The 24,559-nt window shown below is 43.1% G+C and overlaps 1 protein-coding gene and 1 long non-coding RNA gene across 20 annotated transcripts in view; one reads left to right on the forward strand and one right to left on the reverse strand.

Annotated features, from left to right (window-relative positions):
- Positions 1-24,559, forward strand: part of LOC127005258 (KICSTOR complex protein SZT2-like) — a 102,191-nt gene that overhangs the window by 73,865 nt on the left and 3,767 nt on the right. For 8 of the 18 annotated variants that reach the window (XR_007758408.1, XM_050874039.1, XM_050874044.1 and 5 more), the window contains 25 exons: positions 1,338-1,417; positions 3,525-3,617; positions 4,644-4,766; positions 5,194-5,375; positions 5,744-5,897; positions 6,306-6,444; positions 7,389-7,744; positions 8,536-8,715; positions 10,060-10,170; positions 10,772-10,919; positions 11,180-11,324; positions 12,629-12,722; positions 13,060-13,322; positions 14,034-14,196; positions 15,074-15,124; positions 16,945-17,073; positions 18,647-18,863; positions 19,991-20,121; positions 20,482-20,660; positions 21,790-21,896; positions 22,319-22,457; positions 22,605-22,736; positions 23,396-23,468; positions 23,626-23,792; positions 24,313-24,436. Coding sequence is in view for 17 of the 18 variants with exons in the window: in XM_050874039.1 (XP_050729996.1) it covers positions 1,338-1,417; positions 3,525-3,617; positions 4,644-4,766; positions 5,194-5,375; positions 5,744-5,897; positions 6,306-6,444; positions 7,389-7,744; positions 8,536-8,715; positions 10,060-10,170; positions 10,772-10,919; positions 11,180-11,324; positions 12,629-12,722; positions 13,060-13,322; positions 14,034-14,196; positions 15,074-15,124; positions 16,945-17,073; positions 18,647-18,863; positions 19,991-20,121; positions 20,482-20,660; positions 21,790-21,896; positions 22,319-22,457; positions 22,605-22,736; positions 23,396-23,468; positions 23,626-23,792; positions 24,313-24,436 (3,680 nt within the window). In the remaining variant the exon portion in view is untranslated. The remainder of the gene's footprint in view (positions 1-1,337; positions 1,418-3,524; positions 3,618-4,643; positions 4,767-5,193; positions 5,376-5,743; positions 5,898-6,305; positions 6,445-7,388; positions 7,745-8,535; positions 8,716-10,059; positions 10,171-10,771; positions 10,920-11,179; positions 11,325-12,628; positions 12,723-13,059; positions 13,323-14,033; positions 14,197-15,073; positions 15,125-16,944; positions 17,074-18,646; positions 18,864-19,990; positions 20,122-20,481; positions 20,661-21,789; positions 21,897-22,318; positions 22,458-22,604; positions 22,737-23,395; positions 23,469-23,625; positions 23,793-24,312; positions 24,437-24,559) is intronic. The other 10 variants (XM_050874046.1, XM_050874050.1, XM_050874053.1 and 7 more) reach the window with 6 other exon arrangements.
- Positions 16,027-16,937, reverse strand: LOC127005259 (uncharacterized). 2 transcript variants are annotated; one of them, XR_007758410.1, is made up of 2 exons: positions 16,343-16,937; positions 16,027-16,254 (listed from the first exon to the last, which is right to left on the reverse strand). It is a non-coding gene; the product is annotated as an uncharacterized LOC127005259 (long non-coding RNA). The 2 variants fall into 2 exon arrangements; XR_007758409.1 differs by having other exon boundaries at positions 16,027-16,099; positions 16,343-16,490.

Consider the following 24,559-nt stretch of genomic DNA (forward strand, 5'->3'; position numbering starts at 1 on the left):
TCCTGTCTTGGGTTATGTATCACCAACACTCTGGCATCTCATTCAAGGATGTAGAAAATTCTTATACCTTCCCACCCTCCCTCTCTTCTGTACCCCTCTGTACTACTCTTGGTTAAATTTCCAGAGTAATTTCGTGATGAACAACCACCCTAAAAACATATTCCCTGGAGACATATTACCATCCCCCCCACCAGAAGAAGGGTGTGTTTGGGACCCCGGGTTATATATCACAAGCACAGCAACATCTCATTCAAGGATCAAGCTGTAGAGAATTATCATAGCCTCCCCTTCCTCTGTTCTGCATCCCTCTGTACCTCTTGCAAAATTTTCAGTGATTTCATGGTGGACAAGCACCTGATGTCTATTTGGAAACATGTCACCATTGCCCCCACTAGAGGATTTTGTTTTGAATTTTAAAATATTTGTGTGTGAAGTGTGTACACGAGGTTATATAAATCCATATGCAGATTTTGTGTATTTATTCTTTTTTTTTTTAACAGCAAAAGAGACGGCTCAAGGGCAACAAAAAGAGTGCAAAGAAAAAAAAGCCCACTACAGCCGTCCCTCAAATAGTACGGTTTCCAATTGTTCGGTTTTGGTTTTATGTGGATTTTCTAAGAAGATTTTTTTAGGATTTTTTAATTTCCCGACGAGCAGGAAATTTAAAAATCCTTAAAAGATCTTCTATGACAATCCGTACAAAACCAAAACCGAGCTATTGACAACCGTACTATTTGAGGGACGACTGTACTTTATTTTACTTTGCTTTACATGTTATAACCAAGCTTATGCATATTTGTTTAGTATGTTTTTTTTCTGCATGATTTTTCCTAATTGTACTGATACATGTTCCTAGTGTGCTGTACCATATGCATTCTGTACAGCCTAGTGGAGGTTGCCATGACAGGGTGTGGTGGTGTTGGGCAGGACTGGACTAAACAGTGTTGACTAGACGAGGGTGAACCATAGCAGTGTGAGGGGCACTCCGCTCTGCTCCCTGTGTCATGGGGGGCACCGAGGGAAACAACTGTATATAATACTTGTGATATGCATGAGTGTTATGTGTTATGTATATTATGATTTATATTATATAGTGGATTAAAAACTGTCGATAAACATACTTATCATGTCATTGGAACAGCATATAATTTTCTGAAGACTGCTTTGCAACTTTGTATCTTTAAAGAAAACTCAAAAGTGGAAAGTTTATCCAATAGTAATTGTTTTGAAAGGGGAAAAAATATACATGTAAATCTAGTGAGAAATGTCCTGAGAGTGAGCAACGGAAGTGGGTGCAGAGGCATGACGGTTCCCTTACCTTCCTGTGTGTCCCTCAGGCAAGCGAATGGCACGGACCAACGAGAGTCGCGGCGATGGGCAGCAGGAGCGCTCCCCCTCGCCCCTCACCCTCGTGCAGGTAAGGCCCGGGCGTACACCCCAGCATACCCTGGCCGGGTTCCTCCACCGCACACTCCCAACACACACTCACAGCCTCCCCCAGTACTAGTGATGGCCAGCCCCTGACACTTGTGTTGGGCTCATCACAGTTCATGGCAGTTTTACTTTTTATTTGTGTATTTCATCAATTTCTTCATCATTTGGTACTCTTGACATTCCTGGCGGTGGAGGAGCCTTGGCCCAGCACTAGGCTGACTGGCTTTTGTCATGACTGTTCTCAGTGTTGTGGATGGCATTGCTAAATGCTTTTGGAACAGTAGAGTGTTATTTTTGCTTTGAAAATGTAAGCTGGATTTTATATGACATACAACTGATATCCCTTTTTTCTTATTCTTCCTTGTCATTAAGTTATGGATGAGCTTGACAGCTTCATCTGATTCAGGTTTGCAGTTATATTGTTGTCCATGAGTCATTCAGTCACAGGTCACACTGTAACATGTCAAGTGTAACTCAGTAACCTTGCAGTAACATCTCACTCCTCCAGACTCCCCGGCAGTGTTGGGTTGACTGCCGCACCAGTCTCTTAACATCTCCAGCACTCCCCTTGGTGTTAATGCTTCACACAGGCTGTTTGTGCCTCCGTGACAATGTCCCGTATTCCTCCCTAACAATTTAATTGACTTGACTCGAGTGATACAAAGTTTGTAATCTAAATTCACCGTTGACTTGTGTGAATGAACCTTATAAGTGTTCCTGACTTTTTGACAGGATGGAAACATTGTAGCTTTTTAAATTAAGTAAGCATAATTTTTCTATTTTTTTTAGTTCAAGAAGTTTTGAGCATCTTGCAACCCTTACATGTAAGATGTAAACTAAGCTGTTCAGTAATACTAAACCAACAATATTTTACTGACACAGAACCTGCATGCTTTTTGCCATAGAAATCTAGAGACATTCCATGGTTTCAATCTTTTTATTGTTGCATACTGTTGTGAATGCTTTTGAAGGCTCATTATGTACCTGTAGGGAGCTCTGAATGCTGTTAATAATTGCTAGAGTGTTTTCTTTCCTCTCCAGGACTTACAGATTTATTGTAGTGTAACATTGTCACTAACTCTTGGGGGAGAAGACTTACCCTGAGCAGCATGAGTGTGTGGGTCGTGAACTAGTGTACTGACTCTTGTAACAACGCCCTGCGACCACCACCAGCCAGGCGGCCACCACCGGACCACTGCCCCAACGTTGCCAGATTGTCGTACTCAGTTTCTCCTATATCCCGATTTCCATCCCAAAAACTGTTTCTTGGGCCACAATAACAAGATTTATTTGTAGTTATTGTTGAAATGGTTTGTTATTCCTGTTTCCTGGTGATATTCATGGGGGAGAAGCTGGTAAATGTGATGCTCCAAGTATGACAACCTGGCAACGGTGCACTGCCCAAACCCTCGGGGCTTATGAGAAACGGGAATTTGATGTTTTTTCAACTACTGAGGAACTGCAAACCTCAGAGGCCCAGTAGATATCTTGCAGTACCTTTTCCCATCATTATTTTATTTATTAATTAATTTATTTTTTTACAGTAGAGGAAACAGTTTGAGGGCAAAAAAAAGGAAACTATAATGAATGAAAAAAAAAGCCCACTACTCACTGCTCCTACAATGGGGGGCATAAACGTCATAAAGGATGGCATCAGTTCAGTGTCAAATATGTAAGAGAGTTTTTATTGGAGAGATGAATAGAGGAAAAATTCTCACTGATGTTACTCTTTTGTTTTATGAAAGTTGGGTCACATGGCTGTTGTTGTGCTCTGTGATTTGTGAAACTGAAGAAAAGGAAGTGTTCTGTGCCATATCTCCATCTCTTTTTGCTGTACATAGTCTTGTGCTGCTTACATCATATTCTGTTGTGTTTTTTATTGTGGGGTTTAGTTGTGGTATGTAGCTGAAGCATGAGTGGGCTTATTTTTGTACAAGACCCTTATTGTGGGAGTCATTGTAGGCAGCCTGTGTAGTGTTGGCAGTGTTGTGGTGGTGGCGGTGGTTTGGGGGAGGGAGTGGTGTGGGCAGGGCCGTGGAGGGCACAAGACACCTAATATTGTGAGGTAATTTTGGTTTGCTTGTCTGTAGGCCAGACTCCGCCTCATGTCTAACTCTGTGCCGGACCTCAAGGTGCGGGGGCGGCGGGCGTCCCTGCACTACCCCTGGGACGGCACGCCCTTGGTAAACAAACCTTTTTGTCCTGAGGGGGGCGGGGAGACCTCAGACAGCTCACACTGCCCACCAATATAGTTCATCTTTGGATCAGATAAGATAGTCTTGTCAATTAGTAAGTGTTTATCATACTTATGTCATGCTTGGTTTCACAAATGATATGTTGATTGATGGAAAAGATTCTTCACATTGGCTGTATTGATGGACTAAAAGAAGTTTGGTTATAAAATATCATATTGAAAACTATTGCAAGTTGGGGCAGTGTGAGTTAAGCCTCAGCTGCAAGATACAAGCAGCTGAGGCTCTGTATAAGGATGGGTGACTGGGTTCAGCAGAGCCAGGCCATGGCCCAAGGGTGCCTCACTGTGTCGCAGGTGATGCTGCCCTGGCCACTGGCTCCACTCAGCCACCACTCTGGGGTAAGGTGTTGTGTACCTTTTTGTGCCTTAGTCAAGTTTTCTGAGTAATAATTGTGCTGCATCTCCAATTTGCTCTCTCTTAGGCTTTACAGGATGGCTTGCATCAGCTTAACCATTTAACAGACCAGTCTTAACATCCTCTAGCAGTCATGTAATGTTGTTGCAGTGTGTTCATCGGGTAGATCAGTCATGCCCTTTGAGATACTGGTGTTAGGTAAGACTAACTCTTCCCAACATTTTGTTCTCACTGTAAAATGTCTTGCATGATAACCTCAGCTAACCACACAGGATTTTTTATTGCATAGGGTTAGCTTTGCAGAGTAAAGAAACTTGCAGGCATAACATTGCAAAATAACTTAGTCTTGTCATGATCAAAGCTGAACTTAACAATCCATTAATACTACTACTATTTCAAGAGTCTGCAGAATATAACATCAGTTCCAAAAGACAGAAATTCACAAAACTCATCCCAAGTCTAGTGTTTTTTTAGAGCAGACTCAAACACTTGCAACAGAAAACTTTTGAGTAACTGGCTAGAAAGAGAAAGCTTCAGGCAGACGTTCCTGGATGCCTCACACACCCTGCCTAGCACATCACTGTCCCTCACTCACAACAGCTGGAGGGCGCCGCTGGCCACCCCAAGCAGGGCCACTCCCCCCTCAAGGTGCGACATTCAGTGGACCTTGGAGTGGACCGCAGCAAACTCCTGGGGACTGAGGGAACCACAGTGGGTCAGGAGGTGGGTGCTGGGGCTTGGAGGCAGGACCCAGAGGCGGTGGAGTCCCTAAGCCTCACATGTTGTCCCCTTTTGTCTTTGTTGTTGTAGAATGGATGAGGGAGATGGGTGCTGGGGCTCGGAGGTGATGGAGTCCCTCAGCTTCACATATTGTCCCCTTTCGTCTTTGTTGTAGAATGGATGCATGAGGGTAGTGGGTAAAAGGGTAGAGAGGGTAAGGGAGGTAATATTAGTAGGTGGGTAAGGCAAGGTTAATGTCTGAAAGCTCTCCACCACCCACCCACCCAGGCACCTCTTCTCCTAACCCAAATCCAAGACATTAATCCCCATCTAACCATGCGTTATAACAGTAACAAAACATAACAAAACATAACAAATCCTCATATAAACAGAACTCAATCATTCATGACATCTGTCACTCTCCTTCTAGCTGTGGGAGTACCCAGGAAGCTCCTCGTCCATGCTGCACCCTCTCTACCACACGACCATGCTTGACTGGCTGGAGTTCGCCTCAGTGCTGGAGGAGCGCGGGGAACACACGCTACGCCGGGAACTGGGGGAGAAGAGCGGGGAGCATGCCGTCAAGAAGCACATTGTTAACCTAGGGTCTAAGTAAGTTGGTTTCTGTCTTTGTGTGATCTCTTCCTCTTGTTCATTGTTGCCCATGGGAGGCTTGCTTTATCTCTCTATCCTAACCTGTCCGCTACGATTGTCAGGGATTTGGCCTTCACTGGTAGCCTGGTAACATACACTCTCAGGTCTTTCTCTGACTCTGTGGTTGATAGTGGAGTGTTTCCCATGTGGTATTGGTATGCTGTATATCCCCTCCCAAGGTGCATGACTTTACATTTTTCTTCAGTGAATTGTAGCAGCCACTTTTTGTTCCATTCCTGTAGCTTGGTGATGTCTTCCTGTAGGATATCCACAGTCAGTGAGTTAAAGTAGAAACAAAGCAAGGTGTGTGTTCTCCTCTTCCCCAGACATGCTGTTCCAATCTTCCTGACGGAGCTGCAGAAGTGGCTGTCGCAGAATGCCACAGACACCTCCACCAAGATATTTGAGGAGACATATGGTGAGGAGGAGGAAGAGGAGGTGAGGTCAACCCCGGTCTACAAGCTGGTGGAGTCGAGCAAGGTAGGCAATCAACCATCCACAACCCGAAAAGTATTATTCATTAGGAGAGTTTTCATATATCAATTGTTTTTTAGATACAACAAATAAAATAAAATATTACATGTACATGACTATAATGTTTTTTCTTCATCCTCCACTTCAGCATTGTTAAGTTTAGGGTTTTATTTAGTATGTTATCATCAAGTTTAGTGTTTTGATTAGTGGTTTATCATAAAGAATAGTGTTAGTCTCATTAAGTTTCTGTTTTTATGGTACAACTCAAAAAAATCATAAGAGTAAACTTTACATAGCTATAATGGTTGTTTCTCCTCTTCTAGACAATCTTTACTTTTAAATCTATATCCATATCCATGAATCACCTGTTAATCTGTGTCTGTAACCCTGACTCACCATTTCGCCCTCCCTCAGGTGCCCCAGGTGTTGCGGAGTGACCCGAGTGGCGGCTACACACACACCAACTTCATCATCATAGGACGCAACAACCAGCAGTGGTGGGCGACGCTCTTCGAGGAGAACTTCAACGACTACTACATCAGCATGATCACGTGTAGGTCTCAGCTGCCGTGGGACTCCTTGTTACCTTTCTTTCTCTTCCCTTCACACAACCTTCCTCTCACACACACTTTACTGCCCTCCACTCTCTACTCTTCCCACACAACCTTTCTCATACACACTCTTTGCTACTGTTCTTTCTCTTCCTCTCTCACAAAACTTTTCACGCACACTACTCATTACCTTTCTTTCTCTGCCTTTCTCAAACTACCCAGGGGGCTTCGTGGTGCAGTGGTTAGCACACTCGGCTCACAACTGAGAGAGCCCGGGTTCGATTCCCGGGCGGAGTGGAAAAAAATTGGCGGCTTTTCCGATACCTTACGCCCCTGTCCACCCAGCAGTGAATGGGTACCAGGTATTAATCGGGGGTTGTGTCCCGTCTCCTGGGATCTGTTCTCTTCTCCAATAATTCCTTCCCCTTCTGTCTCTCTCCGGCATATGACCACAGATGTTGCGCCCACTAAATGAAACTTTCCTTCCTTCCCCTTCTGTCTCTCTCCGGCATATGACCACAGATGTTGCGCCGACTAAACGAAACTTTCCTTCCTTCTCCTTCTCTCTCTCCAGCATATGACCACAGATGTTGCGCCGACTAAACGAAACTTTCCTTCCTTCCCCTTCTGTCTCTCTCCAGCATATGACCACAGATGTTGCGCCGACTAAACGAAACTTTCCTTCCTTCCCCTTCTGTCTCTCTCCAGCATATGACCACAGATGTTGCGCCGACTAAACAAAACTTTCCAACTTTCTCAAACTCCCTTTCGTACACTCATTCTCTACTACCTCTCTTTCTCTACATTTCCCACACAACCTTTCTCATAGACATTCCTCACTAGGTACTGTTCTTTCTCTTCCTCTCTCACAAAACTTCTCACACACTACTTATTACCTTCTTTTCTCTACCTTTCTCATACAACTTTTCTCTCTCTGTGTCTTCAGCAAGCAAGAGCAGCCAGCGTTATCCTCCTCTAGTCGTGTCTCCTCGTGGCCGCTGTCTGATTGGTGGGGAGATCACTTACCCGAGGCCAGACAACAGCTCCGTCTCCTCTACTACCGCCCCTCCGCCCTCCTCCTCCACCTCAATGCCCATCACCCCCTTCACCACCACGGCAGGAGGCACCGTTTCCTCGTCGCTCTCCTCGGCCAACATTCCCATCTCGCCGCCTGTCACTGTGCCTTCCACCCCCACCAGCACCTCCAACATTGCAAGCTCACTCTGGGCAACTGGTGAAATGTCCGATATTTTGTTCGTCCCACGCCAGAAGTTAATCCTGGCAACGCTGCGAGGGCTGGAGGTGAGGGGGACTTTGTTTTGATTCAAGTGATGTTTTTATCCTCTGTTTCATGCTTCTCCTTACTTTCCTGTCATTTAATGCTAAACAGAAGCATGACGGATCACTAGAAACATTTAAATTTCGTACCAAGACAATGTGTCCAGTGCAGATGTAGCTAACAGATGTGGAGTAGAGGACCTGGAAACAGTGCTCAGAAGGGAAAGACTCCAATGGTTTGGACATGTAAAGAGAGCAGGGGAGGACACAGTGCTGGGAGTTGTGGAGAGATTAGAGGTAGAAGGAAGGAGACCAGTTGGTAGACCTTGGAAAACGTGGAGGTGTATACAGGAAGACTTGGCATTGATGGGAGTGGATGAACAACAGGTAGAAGACAGAGTAGAATGGAGGAGAGCCATTAAGCGTCCAACCGCTCAGGAAGAGTGACAATGAACATTAAACATGATGATGATGATGATGATGATAACCTTTTAAATCTGAGACGCGATGAAGAACAAGGTATATTAACTTGACTAGACTGAAAACAGCTCCCTAACAGATCTCTCGCAACATTGAAATTCCTTACAATAACCACTTAAAAATTTGAGACATGGTGAACCACAAGGAATACTGAATTTACTAAACACAGAATACTAACTTGATTGATGCCTCAGAACATTTCAATCCCTTACCTTAAACACTTATAGCTGAGACAAATTCCGTACTGTAACCACTTGAAGATTAGACTAGGTGAAGCACAAGAAATATTAGCTTTAAGTAATGCAAAATAAACCCCTGACACATCTCCTACTCAGCTGGTCATCTACACCTACAACTGGACCAAGGAACAGTGCGACAACCTCCACTCCACCATGACGCGCCTCACCCACTGGACCACCGCACGCAACCGTCTTCTCTCCACCATCGTCCTGCAGAAGATGGGCCTTTACCACAACCAGCCTTTCACCCGCAAGACTCCCGGCAAGAAGGAGGAGGTTATTGAGGCCTGTGTTTGTTAATTATATGTTTAAACCAACAGTGTGAACTGGGGGGGGGAATGTGTAGTGTGACCCAGTTCTCTGTCTATCTGTCTACACACTTATGTACCTTTCTGTATCTATAGTGTGACTCATTTCTCTATCTGTCTATTTGTAGTGTGACACATTCTGTCTATCTAAGCATCATCTATTCATGTCAAGTGTAATTCATTTATCTATCTGTCTGTAGTGTGACATATTTCTCTATCTATCTATTCATGTCTAGTGTAATTCATTTCTCTATCTGTCTATTGATACATCTGTCTATCTGTCCGTAGTGTGACATATTTCTCTATCTGTCTACCTAAGCATCTGTCTATTCATGTCTAGTGTAATCCATTTCTCTGTCTGTCTATTGAAACATCTGTCTATCTGTCCGTAGTGTGACATATTTCTCTATCTGTCTACCTAAGCATCTGTCTATTCATGTCTAGTGTAATCCATTTCTCTATCTGTCTATTGAAACATCTGTCTATCTGTCTGTAGTGTGACATATTTCTCTGTCTGTCTACCTAAGCATCTGTCTATTCATGTCTAGTGTAATCCATTTCTCTGTCTGTCTAATGAAACATCTGTCTATCTGTCTGTAGTGTGACATATTTCTCTATCTGTCTTCCTAAGCATCTGTCTATTCATGTCTAGTGTAATCCATTTCTCTATCTGTCTAATGATACATCTGTCTATCTGCCCATAGTGTGACATATTTCTCTATCTGTCTATTGAAACATCTGTCTATCTGTCTGTAGTGTGACATATTTCTCTGTCTGTCTACCTAAGCATCTGTCTATTCATGTCTAGTGTAATCCATTTCTCTGTCTGTCTATTGAAACATCTGTCTATCTGTCTGTAGTGTGACATATTTCTCTATCTATCTACCTAAGCATCTGTCTATATATATTTCTCTCTGTAGTGTGACATATTTCTCTATCTATCTACCTCAACATTATCTATCTGTCTGTAGTGTGACATTTCTATATCTACCTAAGCATCTATCTATCTATCTCTCTCTGTAGTGTGACCCATTTAAACACAAAAGCCGGCCTAAGTTTCCCACCACAACGATACACACTTGAATTAACTGACTAGTATTTTAAGTTGTGACCTCTCTTTTTGGACACTCCTTTGATCTCTTTTCAGGGGCAGTGAGTAGCGGGCTTTTTTATTTTTTATTTTTTATTATTTATTTATTTATTTATTTATTTTACGCCCTTGAGCTGTCTCCTTAGCTGTAAAAAAAAAAAGTTGGTTTCGCATCATACATCTGTGGCGTTTCCTTAAGGCTTCAATTTTGCCGCCCTCCAGGACAACAACCCCTACATGGGTAACCAGAGCCATGTGGACAACCTCATCAAGCTCCAGGCACCAGCACGAGAGAGTTCCGGCACCACCGACCGCACCAGCCGGAGACTGCAGGTGACGCTATCGAAAGCTGTATTTAGTTTACGTTTATCTACTTTTCCTTTGTGTATATGGTCGTCCCTCAAATAGTACGGTTTCCATTAGTTCCAATAGATTTTTTTAGGATTTTTGAGTTTCCCTACGAGCAGGAAATTTAAAAATCCTAAAAAGATCTTCCATGGCAATCCGTATAAAACCGAAGCCGAACTATTGAAAACCGTACTATTTGAGGGGTGACTGTATCTCCATTTTTTTGCCTCTCGTTTACTCATTACATCTCTATTTCTTTTCCTTTTCTCCATTATGAACTGTACCATAAGACTCTCCTCCTTTAGTTTATTTAATACAACTCCATTTTTTTTTGTTGTTGTCTTTCTTTCACTCCCTTTTGTTCATACTCTTTCATTATCTTACTTTCACTCCTCTGTAAACTCTACCATTTCTTTGCTCTAACAAGTCTCTATATACTCTCATTCTCTCTGTATACACTAACTCTAACTCTCTAACACTCTGACTCTACCATTTCTTTCCTTCCACTCCTTTACGAACCACTGTAACATCAACATCTCCAGTTTAACGGTGACCCTTATCCTCTTACTGTTTCTCCCCCCTGAAGGGTATGGTGCCAGTGCTGAGCCTGACGGATGTGAGGGAGAGCCGCCCCCCCAGACCCCCGCACAGCCTTCACCACCCTAACCTCAAGGACCTGGAGCTGCGACACGGTACACAGATGTCCGAGATGAGGCGCCTCGTGGTGCAGAAAGGTGGGCGGACTGAGCTTTCTAGTGTTTATTTAGTCTATGCGCTAGATCCATGCTGATTGTATCTGTAGCGATTGTAACAGGCTTCACTACAGTGGGATAAAACTCATCCAATATCCAGTAAATCTCTACCCTTCCCTCTTTCTCAAGGCATAACCCTCTAGGACTTTACATTATTGAGATTTTGAATGATTTATGCAACTTCTCATTTGTTTGTGTTGTGAGTGTAAAGTTTCTCCTTCCCCACACACACACACCACCAGAGACCCAGAGGAAGGTGCTGCTGAAGATGGTGTTGGAGACGCGTGGACACTCCAGCCCCATGTTCTCGGACAAGATCCTGTCGCTGTACAAACAGAACGCTCGCATTGTGCACTTCTGCCTCACGCCACTCCTCTTCCTCCCCAGGTACGCCAGGTGGACAACATAACACAGCATAACAAGGCCAACATAACACAGCATAACAAGACCAACATAACACAGCATAACAAGATGAACATAACACAGCATAACAAGACCAACAGCATAACAAGAACAACAACATAATAAGACGAAATAACACAGCATAACAAGACCAACATAACACAGCATAACAAGACCAACATAACACAGCATAACAAGACCAACAGCATAACAAGACCAACATAACACAGCATAACAAGACCAACATAACACAGCATTTCCTCATTCCTTTCACTCTTGGGTAGATTTTGACTCTTTTTTTTCCATATTTCTTTCACCAGGACAAGCAAACACAGCATTTCTTTATACTTTGAGGGAGCAGCGATATAGTGCCAGCTGGTCAACACAACACAGCAGAGTATATATTGATGATAAAGATGTATACTGTCACCTTCGTAAACTAGCCGCCCAAGTCACTATTTTCTACTTGTCAGGAAATCAGAAAAGAATTGCCATTATCTCATTTCGCTTAAGATTTAGGCAGAAATGAAAAGGCCAATGCTAGAATGGACGTCACATGTTGAAAAATTGACGTAGACAAAAACCTGAAAATCGCGAAAAATGACTTAGACAATTATTTTATGAGGGTGACGATGTTATTGTTTTCATTATTGTGATCCATGAAAGGATGTCAAGGGAAAATAAAAAAAAACTTGATACAGACTGAGTTAGTCCCCCCAATGAGTGGAGGTGAAAATGAACTACAGAAGAGACAATAAAGTAAAGTAAGGAGAAGAAATAATAAAAGGTAGGAAGAAAACAATACAGTAATAATGATAATAATAATAGGAATACTGATGATGACGATGGCAGTCTAACCTAACGATGTAGTGCCTTATGATCTTCCGTGTTATCGTACTCAGAGCCTCGTATTTACCGTTGTCAAAAAACACGTATTATTAACCATTTTAATGATAACTATTCAGTCGTCCCTCAAATAGTACGGTTTCCAATAGTTCGGTTTTGGTTTTATGTGGATTTTCTAACAAGATTTTTAAGGATTTTTAAATATCCCTATGAGCAGGAAATTTAAAAATCCTAAAAGGTCTTCTATGACAATCCGTATAAAACCGAAACCGAACTATTGGAAACCGTACTCTTTGAGGGACAACTGTATATGAAGGCAGTTATAAGGATCAAGGAGGCAGTTTTGGGGTCAGAAATTGGCAAACAGGAGGCAGAGTATGACATCCTGGCATCGTTGGTGTTATGGTGCTATTTTCATTCCCTTTCCTCGTGTTTGATTACAGGTGGCGTTGGCAGGTGGCAGCTACCCGTGACCATACCCTAGTCAGTCCCAGCTCACCGACGGACAAGACCTATGGCACTAAGACCCCTGAGCCTGTGAGTGGCCTTGAGAGATCCATGTAATCGTAAAATATTAAGGAAAACGTTAAAATATCAATCTTTACAGACCCTCCATTCACTTCATAGTTTCAGAAAATGAAGTGGGATCATGATTTTTAGAATGTAATGTTAATGGTGATAATACATTCTTTTTTTTAGGTCTCCATTTCTTTGCCTTTCTTTGCCTTCCCTCTTCTATCTTCTATTATCCAGGATCCTCTTTTTTTTCTTCTGTACTAGTGAGAGTGATGACATTGATGAAAGAAGCAGTAACACATAGTTTTCCTCAATGATAATTAAGTAATAGAAGTCGCAACACGTTTTCTCTCCTCAGCGATCACGGCACGACTCCGGTAACTCCATGAAGAGCGGTGTGGGCGGCATCGGGCCCTCCGGACTAAGGCGTTCATTCTCCCTCAAGTCCAGCGCAACAGTGGCGGCGAGTCCCAACCAGCAACGACGGCGACACGTGACCGGCGGCGGGGATGAGAAATGGCATGACGCACTCTGCTCCAGCTACCTCAAGGAGTATATCCAGTACCTGCAGAGTCTCGGCTTCCTCACCCTCAACATCACCCAGGCGGCCCAGCAGAGAGGGTGAGGCGTAGTTTGCATCTTTGCCCAATACTCAGTCTCTGTTTGCCTTTGGAGGAGTGGCATTTAACAGGCCTGTTTTGTTTTGTGTTTTCTTTGTTTTTGCTCTGTTTCCATTATTGTTAAAAATAATAATAAAACAGTAAGGTCTCAAGTAGTGTGTGAATTTGCTGCATACACAAGTTTATGCTATTTGATTTTGTGATTTTTAATACATGTAAAAGCTTTGTACAGTGGCAGTATTGTAACAAGTGAGGATTTTTTTCCCCCCCCTCCAAGTGTTGCAGGTCTGCACGAAGCTAAGCAATGGATATTTGGGACTCGGCTGCATATATAGGTAGAGACAGAGAGAGAGAAATGAGGAGAGAGAGAGTGGTTTAAAAAGTATCACCTTGCATACTCACATCCTTTTAAGCTGCCCTACAGTCAGTCATCTCACATTCTCACCCCTTACTCTGAGAAAATTGAGTGGAGGATGTGGAAGAGGATAGGAAAAGAGGGAGAGGGAGAAGGGGGAGGGACAATAAAACACAGGAAGGAAAAAAAACAGAGGAAGGAAGATAAATGGAAGAGACACAGATAAAGAAGAGAGACAAATGAGAGAAAAAATGAGAAGTGAGAGAGAGAGAGAGAGAGAGAGAGAGAGACGAAGAGAAATGTGAATGTGACATGCGGTAAGCCACCAGAATCACCTTGTCTCTCTCTTCACCCTAGGAGTCGTCTCAGCCGTGGGGAGTCCGAAAGTCGAGGTTACCGGGTGAAAGAGGTTCGGTTCAATGAGCAGGTGACCAAGGAGCCCACATACCTGCTCAAGAACGTCCTCGGCGGCACCATACTGCTGGAGATCGCCTTCTCGGAACCTTACTTCTCCTGCAAGGTAAGGAGGGTAACAGAGAGGCATTAACCCAGTAGCAGCAACGGGCCAAATTTGTGGCCTTACCGAGTAGCAGCGACGGGCCAAATTTATGGCTTTACCGTGTACCAGCGATGGGCAAAATTTTTGCTAACCCCCCAAAATAGATGGTGCATAAATTGATCACAAATGCGTTGATATACAGCCGTCCCTCAAATAGTACGGTTTCCAATAGTTCGGTTTCGGTTTTAGATGGATTGTCATGGAAGATCTTTTCAGGATTTTTCAATTTCCTGCTCGTCGGGAAATTTAAAAATCCTTAAAAAATCTATGAAAATCCACATAAAACCGAAACCGAACTATTGGAAACCGTACTATTTGAGGGACGACTGTATATTATGAAATGGTTTGCATGAGTGATAATTTTTTCTCATTTTTCTCGCTTCAAGGGGCCTTTAAGAAACATGATCCCCGCAGCTACCGGGTTAAAAGTAGAGGTATTAGGTTATTATTTTGTTTCCTTGTGCTTGAAGACCTTTTACATCACTGCTTTAATAACTGCAGTGCCTCCTTGGTGTAGTTACTGTCATAGGCTATTTATGAGTTTATTTATTTATGTATTTATCTCTTTATTAATCTGATACTCCTTTTTGCCACATTCACATCCTCCTCCTACTTTTCCCCGACACAAATTTTTCAATCCTGTCTTGCACATTTACCTTTTTCCTCCATTCACATCCTTCTCCCACTTTTCTCCTACACGTATTTCTCAGTCTTATCATCATTTCCCATTTACCTCCTTCCTCCAGACTGGTATTTCCCATGAGACCCTGTTATTTTCCTCTCCTACATGCAGAGAACTGAGCAATGCGTCAGTAATGTTTTCCTCTCCCTCCCTCAGATCTATGTGCTGGAGTCCTGTCGGCTGGAGGGGAAGAAACTCTCCTCGCAGGTAAGTCCACAAACGTCTTAGTCTCCCCTGAAGTAAAGACCCTCAACAGTAGCGAGTGCTTGTTAAATCCATCTCTAAAGGAGTGGAACTTTTCTCTTGGCATAAATGAAAGTGGATTACTGTGCTGCTTCCGTGATTCTTAAAGTGGAAGTACAGTTATGTTCAAATCTTTAAAAGTAATAAGTTCAGTTTTGTTATGTTCACTAGTGTTTGAGTGTTATTCAGAGACATGTATCAGCTTTGCATCTTTCTGTAGTCACCGCACACTAAACTGGTCCGGAAGTCCTGTGCCCTCCCTCACCCCCCTCCAAGGCAACATTGTCTCCTAACTCCAAGCTCCTTTCATCGAACAGTCAACTCACTTGGCTATGGAAGAGGTGGCACGGCTTTTGGACCAATTTACGACACAGTGACGATAGTTCATTGTACTGTTAGTTTCTTAAATTGGCATCTTGCTCACACACTGACTTTAGGGAAACTGACGCCAGTTTCCTGAGCAGTGGATATGTTCAGTCATCATGGAGAGTGTCAGGCGGGTGAGGCTCCCGGCCCTCCTCTGTATGATAGTAAACTCTTAGCATGGTTCAGTTTTGTTTGACTTGGATTGTTGCGCTGCACACTCAGAGGGGACAAACACACATACAGTCAAGGCTATAGAACAACTGATATTTCCTTTAGTTACTCATCTCACTCAGTCAATCAACTCCACAAGGGAAAGTGAGGACGTTAAATGTGAAGTAGTCCATTGCAATTATAACTCTTCATGACATTTGTTCAAGGTCATTTGGTCTTATTGTTATTGTCTGTTTAAGTTAATCTGAATGCCTCTCAAATGTATCCCTCCATACCCCTTGAAATAATATTGTTAGTGGTGGTTAGTGGTTGAAAATATATTGTTGGTAGTTTGGGGTTAAATATATATTGTTAGTATTAATGCAATAGGTTCAAGGGAATTTACTCGGCCTATATTTTGACCTGGGGTGAATTTTGGTTTGGGGTTAAATATATATTGTTACTATTAATGCAGTAGGTTCAAGGGAATTTACTCGGCCTTTATTTTGACCTGGGGTGAATTATTGTTAGTATTAATGCAATAGGTTCAAGGGAATTTACTCGGCCTATATTTTGACCTGGGGTGAATTTTGGTTTGGGGTTGAATATATATTGTTAGTATTAATGCAATAGGTTCAAGGGAATTTACTCAGCCTATATTTTGACCTGGGGTGAATTTTGGTTTGGGGTTAAATATATATTGTTAGTATTAATGCAATAGGTTCAAGGGAATTTACTCGGCCTATATTTTGACCTGGGGTGAATTTCAAGTCCAGTGTGCAATGAGGTCAATCCAGGTCACACAAAACTGAACACCCTACCTAAACTAGTGACTGAATATTCTTAAGTAATGTAGAAAGCTAAGTTAAAAATTGCTCCTCAGTTTACTGGCTGTTAACCTGTTGCTGGCCCTTAAATAGTTCCTTCAAACTTCTTTTATTGTATTTTGACCATTTTTATTTATTAGTGTTAATGCTAATGAATTCTGAACATCTTATATCCTTCAGTTATTTACTTTTATTCATCTGTAGTTTTTGTATTTTGTTTTTCTTATTTGTCTTATTGTAGTACACCTTGACACTGGTATTATTGTTTTATATATATTTCATTTGCTTTCCAATAATTTTCTTTTGTCTTCTCATAATAACCAGCTTCCTTTATGACTGACTAACCACTCTTGGGTTAAGCCATTGAGAGCCTAAACAGAGAAGCATGAAGGGTAAAACCAGACCTGCCTTTGTAAGATGTTCTCAGCTCACACGCTATAGGTTTGTTCTCTCCACATGAAGATGGAGGGAGTAGCTGAGGTTAAGCCTGGAGGTCCTCTCTCCTCACCGCTCTCCCCCACAACACCTCTCTTTCCCGAGGGCTGTCCTCCCGACCAGATAGAGGACAAAGTAAGCCATGTCTCGTCGGATGCTTCTTGTTTCTGCCTTGCTGGGATGTCACCCTGGGCACAGTCTCTCTAACACACTGTTCAAGTCTTCCTGCAATGTGTGCCTGTTAAGTCCATGCTCCATCCATGGTCAATATATATTAAGCCCTGTTTACACTGTGCCGACTCTGGGCCACAACAACCCAGCGACTCGGGGGTTTACGAGGTCTTGGGTGTGAAATGTTGATGTGAAAGGGTCGCACATGGTTGGAAAGAGGTCTAGAAACGATTGCTGGATGCTGATTCAGCACAGTGTGAAGGGGGCATAAAAGTTGCTGGGTTGTCATGGCCCAGAGTCGGCACTGTGTGAACGGGGCTTTACACATTTCCTCTCAAAGTCTGTGGCAAAGTTAGTCTTCCTAGGACCAAGGTGATTGTGGTGTGTTTCATGGTATTGGTCCTGTGCTATCCAGCTTGCTCCACGTGGTCCTCTGGCTTGTCACTCATCCTCCGCCTCATGCTCTTTCTGTCTGTCCACACTAACTCTACCTGGTGCTGCTCTAACCCCACAGTCTGCGTAAGAATTCTTGTCACCACCAAAGACCTCGGAGCTCATCACTAGCTGTGGTTTGTGTGAGGGAAGCCTTTAGTGGTGATTCGGAGCTCAGAGTTCCTATTCAGACTGTTACACATGCACCTGAGTCTTTCCTGTGAGAGGTGCAACCCTTGATGAGACATGAAAAAGGAGTTATGTGCCCGGGCTTAAGAGCTCAGAATATATTGTGACAAGCATCATTCCAGTGTAAAGAGTTCACAGTATCAGAGTAATGCATTATTAACTACTCTGATGCAACTTTTAGTCTGTCTGTCTGTCTTGACGAGTCACTGGTCATGAGTACTGTGCAGTTTTGGAGGAAGTCTTTGGTTACTTGAGTTTTTCTTTTTAGTCTTGCATGTAACATTTTAGTTATCATTTCCTGAACCACTCATCAACTCTTGGTTGCCTCATGTTTCCTTTGAGTAATGTTACAAATTAGTTTATTTTCATACAGAAGGCCTCTGTTAATCATGTTCCTGGCCCTTAAGTAGTGCCTTCAAATATCTTTTATAATTTTGTAAGGTTTACTTCATGCAACACAACCTAGATTATAGATTTAGTGTGTAGTTATATTTTATTAGAGAGATATATCATGGCCTCATAAGAATTAGTAATGATTGTTGTTATAACTTCATGTGTTCCATTAGTGGTGAGTTGTACAATTAAAAGTTATTTGATTTTATGATGATTAAAGTGTCATGTCTTGTGAAATATGAAATACGCACATGAACAGGAAATGGCATGCTGTGTAAAATAATGTAGTAGTAGTAGTAGTAGTAGTAGTAGTAGAAAGTATATGGGAAAAGATACCTCTCACAGTGCAACTTTAAATGGACGAAGGCTGTATAAAAAAAAGTAGTAGTAATAGTCGTAGTGTTTGTTCTTATTATTATCAAGGGGAAGGAAAACAAATAGAACAGGGAGTCAATTCAGCACTCCACAGCACCCACGCAACAGCAGCTTCCAGGCACCAACTAACCTCCGTATCCCACCACAGTTTGCCATCAACTCCTTCCTGGACAAGGTGGACGACATCAAGGTCCTGCTCCACCTGCACTCCTTCACGTATGACTTCCACCTGCGCGCTCTCTGTGCCTACGTTGCCGACCGCCAGCTGCTCTTCGCTCCGGGCTACCACCTCTCCTCCTGCCTCTCGGACTTCATCAAGTATTACAACAAAGGTCCAAACTTTGCCAGGAACCTCATCCACTCAGGTGTGTGAGTGTGTGTGTGTGTGTGTGTGTGTGTTGTGGTGCGCAATTTTATCTTAACCCTTTCATGGTTAAATGCTCGCAGTGAGCGTTAGGCGTATTTGCTGGTGGTGCTAAACGCTCGCTGCGAGCTCCAGCCGCACTCAAATCTCCCGCGTATGAGTGTTCCAACAATATTTCTCACAACACATGATTGCCAATTGAGTGGGTTCTCCACTAAATTTGGTGGAAAATTATGTCAGCCCAGCGTGGAAAATCTACAGACGAGCAACTGGTGGATGTTGTTGTCCAATATAGCGACATTTTTGCATAGCTTCACCTATCACATGACTGATATTTTGACCAAATAGTTGTAAATTTTGCAGTTGGCAATACTGACCTGCCAGTACCCCATCATCAAGAGATCTACAGTAGTTGCCTTACGGCTGACCGTCGCGCATGTATAAATGTACGTCTTCACAGGCAACACCCCCTCAACGTGCCTGTACGTTCACAGGGGAGGCTTACATAACCGAATCTTATAGATCTTGGCCTCCTCTTTCCAATGGTGTTTTTGTTTTGTAGCTATGATGAATAGTTTTTGAGATACAGCGGGTAAAAGAGATCCCCTTCCCCCGCTGGGGTGCCCGAGCGCACCTGAGGGGATAGTCTCGTTGCGAGCGCTTAGCAATGAAAGGGTTAAGATTATTTTACAAGTAGCTTAGCCCTTACTGCTTTCTTTACTCTAAATCAAATATACTGCAGTAGGGGATCAAACTACCAGAAACCTCATTATATCTAGTTTATCTTGTACTGTTCCCATAAACTGACATCATCTATCTTTACATAATGAACCTGTGGCTTTTTATCTATATATGTATACATTCTTATTCATTCCTCCTTTTTTTCGTTAGTTGTTGGTTAGATTAGGTTAAGTTAGGTTAGACTAGGTTGGGCTAGGTTAGGTTAGGGTAGGGTAGGGTAGGGTAGGCTAGGTCTGGTCAGGCTAGGTCTGGTCAGGCTAGGTTAGGTCTGCTCAGGTCAGGCCAAGTTAGGTTAGGTTAGGTTAGGGTAGGGTAGGGTAGGGTTGGGTAAGGTGGGGTAGGTTAGAATTTCATATCATTACACTTACTTGTTCCTCACGTCATCAGGTGCTCTTACTATCGAGGAGACGGGCACGCCAGGGGAGCAGCTGTACAATTACCTGCTGGCGCGGGAGAAGCAGTACAAGATGAGGGTTCTCCGCATGACCCCGGTGATCCTCGACCCTGACGCTGTGATGGTGAGTCTTGCGATCAGTCAACTTTTTCATTCCATCCACAGATTATACACCACCTTTTTTTCTACTGTATTTCCACTTCCATGACAAACTTTCAACTGGGAACTATCAGCATACCTCTACAACTATATTTGACACTACTTTGGCATCTATTTTCTTAGTAGAATACCATAATGCATTTTTCTTTTGTTTTTGATAATTATTTGTTTTACCCTTTTGTCTGCCTCTTCTTTCCTAATATAACACTGGGATTCTGGTTCAGCAAGAGTTCAACTGATGTATACATGTGGAAAATATAGCCTTTAGCTGCTTCTCTATTACTGGTTGTTTATTTTGTTCTTTCTTCTTTTCCTCCACCCCCAGCACAACACAGAGTTCATCCTCGTGCACACCAAGACTTGCCGCGTCCACTACCGAGATGGGAATGACCAGCGTGTCTCCGATGACTACGACGTGACGCTGCTGGTCTCCCACAACACCTCCGCTAACACCCTCCTCCACCACCTGCACCTCAATTTCTATGTCATCCTCACTAGCACACGGTAGGGAGTAGGGACCAAGCTTCCAGCCGCCCTCACATGGGACTCAGCATTGTCTCATTATCTACACCCTCGAGTTACATCATTCTGTCATCTCATTCTCTTCACACTCTGAGATACATCATTCTAGTGTCTCATTCTCTTAGGCCTTAGAGTCTCATCATCCTGTCATCTAATTCTCTTCACCTATTGAGTCACATCATTCTGTTATCTTTCTCTTCTTTTTATTCTCTTCACCCATTGAGTCTCATCATTTTGTTGTCGCATTCTCATCAGTGGTATAAATCAACAAAGAATGGCCTCACTTTATTGTATAGAAAGTCTCATTAGTAAGGAAATATATATGAGTTTTCTGGGTCAAGACGTATAGTAACTGTATCGGGTTTTGTTAGGTTAAGTTTGGGTATCTCCAAACACATGATAGCCAGCACCTTATGGTATAAATCAACAAAGAATGACCTCACTTTGTTGTATAGAAAGTCTCATTAGTAAGGAAGCATATATGAATTTTCTGAGTCAATACCTATAGTAAATTTTGGGTTTTGTTAGGTTAGGTTAGGTTAACCCCTTCACTACGGCCGGTCCAAAACAGTGCCCCACGCTGTATCCAAGATTGCCTCGCGTGCCAAATTTCAAATGTCGCTATTGAATATAACAAGTTTTCAGCCATAAACTCAACATAATCATCATGTATTATTTATGAAAACATGCAGAATTAAATGGTGCACATAAAGAAACATAAATTAATTGATAATTTTGAGGTGTAAGCATAAATATAGAGATAAAATAACTTGTATATTGGCTAAAGCGAGCCAGGACGCAAATATGGTACGGGGCATGCAGGGACGCTTTATACGCGTCCTCGTGTTGAAGGGGTTAAGTTTAGGGTATCTTCAAACACATGATAGCCAGCACTCTTTACTTATAACACCAGAGCTATATCCCTTAGTACTGTATATTGTATTACCATGTGTTATGTAGCTTAAAAATCATGTGTTATGTGTTGTATAGTAAAGAAATCCAGGCCACATGCAACACTGAACATGGATAAGTTAATGAATTCCAAATCTAGGCCTTAGAAGAAAAAGATATGCTGTTCTTCTGGGTGACATCAAGCTCTCTAATGTTTCAGTGAGGTGTATCCGAACCGCATCCTGGAGAAGAAGATGGGCCATTTCCGCACCGTGTCCATCGCCCCCTCCCTTGGCCGCCGCTACACCCCCTCCTCCACACAGACAGGTAGGCTCTTCTCCTCCCCCTCGCTTTTCTCTCTTAGGGGGCTCGTGCTCTCATGTTTAACAGCAGGATAGTCCTTCAAATTTATTATCTTTCTTGTGAGTCATGAAATAGACCCCCCCACAAAAAATAGCAGACTCCTTCACACACAAACACACACACACACACACACACACACACATAAATAAATAAAAATAAGTCCCACCACTACTAAATCGATAAATCCCATTGAAATAACACCTCCATTTAGTGCAGATTTCTTTGGTATTTATCTCATGTTAAATAGAGGGTATACTGTATATTCCCTTATTGGTTATGTGTGTATGTATGTATGTATGAGTTATGTGTGTATGTATGGGTTATGTGTATGTGTGATTATATGCTGTAGCAGTGTCAGTAAGTGCATCACCTTTGCTCTCTTACAGACAGTTGTGACCACAGTGGGTCAGACACGCCGCCTGTCACCGGCTCCACCACAACCACCACTGCCGAGGAGGCTTCCGACAACAGCCCAGCCGCTCAGGAAAACCTGCCATCCTCCGTCAAGTCCTTCGCTGGTATAAGGTTAGTTTTACCTCAGCAACACTACACAAGTCACATCATATTCTCCTGTACAAAGATATGACATTACCGAGTGTAGATATCTAGAGCTCCAAGTCCCTTGCTGTAAAAAAAAAGGGAAAATAGTGAGGCCGTTGTTATTGTTTGCAGGTCTGAGAGTGTGAACTACCTCGGCTACTACACCCAGTACGAGGAGACCATGCAGCGTACACTGGAGAGTCAGGCAGAGGAGGCACGGGCACGCATCCAGCACATCTTCAACCAGGCCAAGATTCACTGCAGGTGGGACAGTGTTAAGAGGCTGTGAGGCTGGGCTTGGAAGGCATTCATTTCTTATAACTCAGTTCTTACAGGTTGATTTGTGTAGCTTTATTATTATAGCTTCAGTGCTTTGGGTTAGAAGTCACTTAATTTTTATAACTCAGTTCTTATAGGTTGATTTGTGTAGCTTGGTTATGATAGCTCCAGTGCTTTGGGTTAGAAGTCACTCAACTCTTATAGGTCCATTCTTGTAGCTTGATTCTTAGAGCTCCAGTGCATTTAGGCTGGGCTTGGAAGTTCCTCAATTCTTATAGCTCGTTTCTTGTAGCTCAGTTCTTGTACGTCAACTCTTACAGGTCTCGTGTGTTGAGAATAGGCATAGAAGTCACTCAATTCTTATAGGTCCATTCTTGTAGCTTGATTCATAGAGCTCCAGTTCAGAGAGGCTGGTCTTGCAAGTTCCTCAATTCTTATAGCACGGTTCTTGTAGCTCAATTCATGTAGGTCAAGTCTTACAGCTCTAGTGTGGTGAGGATAGGCACAGAACTCACTCAATTCTTATAGCTTCAGTAAAATCTCAGTATGCTTTTGTGAGTATGAATGTGGCAATGATATCACTTCCTAAGATACTGCAAGCCTCCATCACGCCACCCTTCTTATCCTTTACTTCACTCCCCCAGACGAGACTCCCTGTGGCAGCGTCTTACCGCCAGCCTGAGGGAGGAGGAGAGAAAGAATCTGCCGAGGGAACAGGTCAGTGGCGTTGGAACCCTTCATAGTCTTTGCCACACACACCACAACATATCACAAACCTACACAAACACATCAGAACATATTATAAACACACCACAACACATCACAAACACACCACAACACCATCTCCTAACTAACTCACATCTCTTGCCTCCAGGTCCTCGGTGGTCTAAGTTTCACCGAGCTGAGTGAACTGTTGGACCTTGTCAGGGTAGAGCATCTGGGATCAGTGGACTCCCAGCTGCTGCCTTTGCTCTCTAAGCCTCTGCACTGGTACCAGGGACTGATCCGAGTGCTGCAGTCTAAGTACCAAGAGCGACACAGGTAAGGAATGATTAATACGCACCTGGACTGACCCAGATAGGAGGTCTTTTCACATTGCCGTCTTTAACTCTTGGTCTATCTCCTTCAATGCACTTAACCTGTCTGCTGCGATTGGCATGGATTTCGCCTTCACTTGTAGCCTGATGATATATACTCCCAAGTCTTTCTCTGCCTCTGTGGTGGATAGCTGAGTGTTTCCCATGTGGTATTGGTATGCTGGATTTCCCCTCCCAAGATGCATGACTTTTCATTTTCTTCATTGAATTGTAGCAGCCACTTTTTGTTCCATTCCTGTAGCTTGGTGATGTCTTATTGTAGGAAATCTGCACTCAAGGGGCTTAAAAAGTATCACCTCACATCATTGTAAGTTCCCCTACAGTCAGTCACCTCACATTCTCATCCCTTGTAGGAAACCCGCGGTCAAGGGGCTAAAAACATTACATTCAATCCTCTTTTAATGACCTGGATAAAAGTTACATTTGGTCCTCTATTAATTGCCTGTGTGAGTGTCCCTTGACAGAGGTGTTGTGTGCCGCAGGAGCCTCATCTCGAGTGACGGCAACGTGCAGCATGTGGTGGTCCTGAGCTCCAGCTGCCCCGATGCCTTCATGATGCTCTCTATCAACCTCCACCTCCAGAAGGCGGTGAGTTGGGAATGAGTGGTGCAGCTGGATTGACTGACTGACTGACTGATTGATTCACTCATTCATTCATTCTTTAGCTTATTCATTCATTCATTCATTAATTTGGTAGTGTCCATATTTGCA

Source organism: Eriocheir sinensis, chromosome 29, assembly GCF_024679095.1.
Source record: "Eriocheir sinensis breed Jianghai 21 chromosome 29, ASM2467909v1, whole genome shotgun sequence".
Taxonomy (NCBI): domain Eukaryota; kingdom Metazoa; phylum Arthropoda; class Malacostraca; order Decapoda; family Varunidae; genus Eriocheir; species Eriocheir sinensis.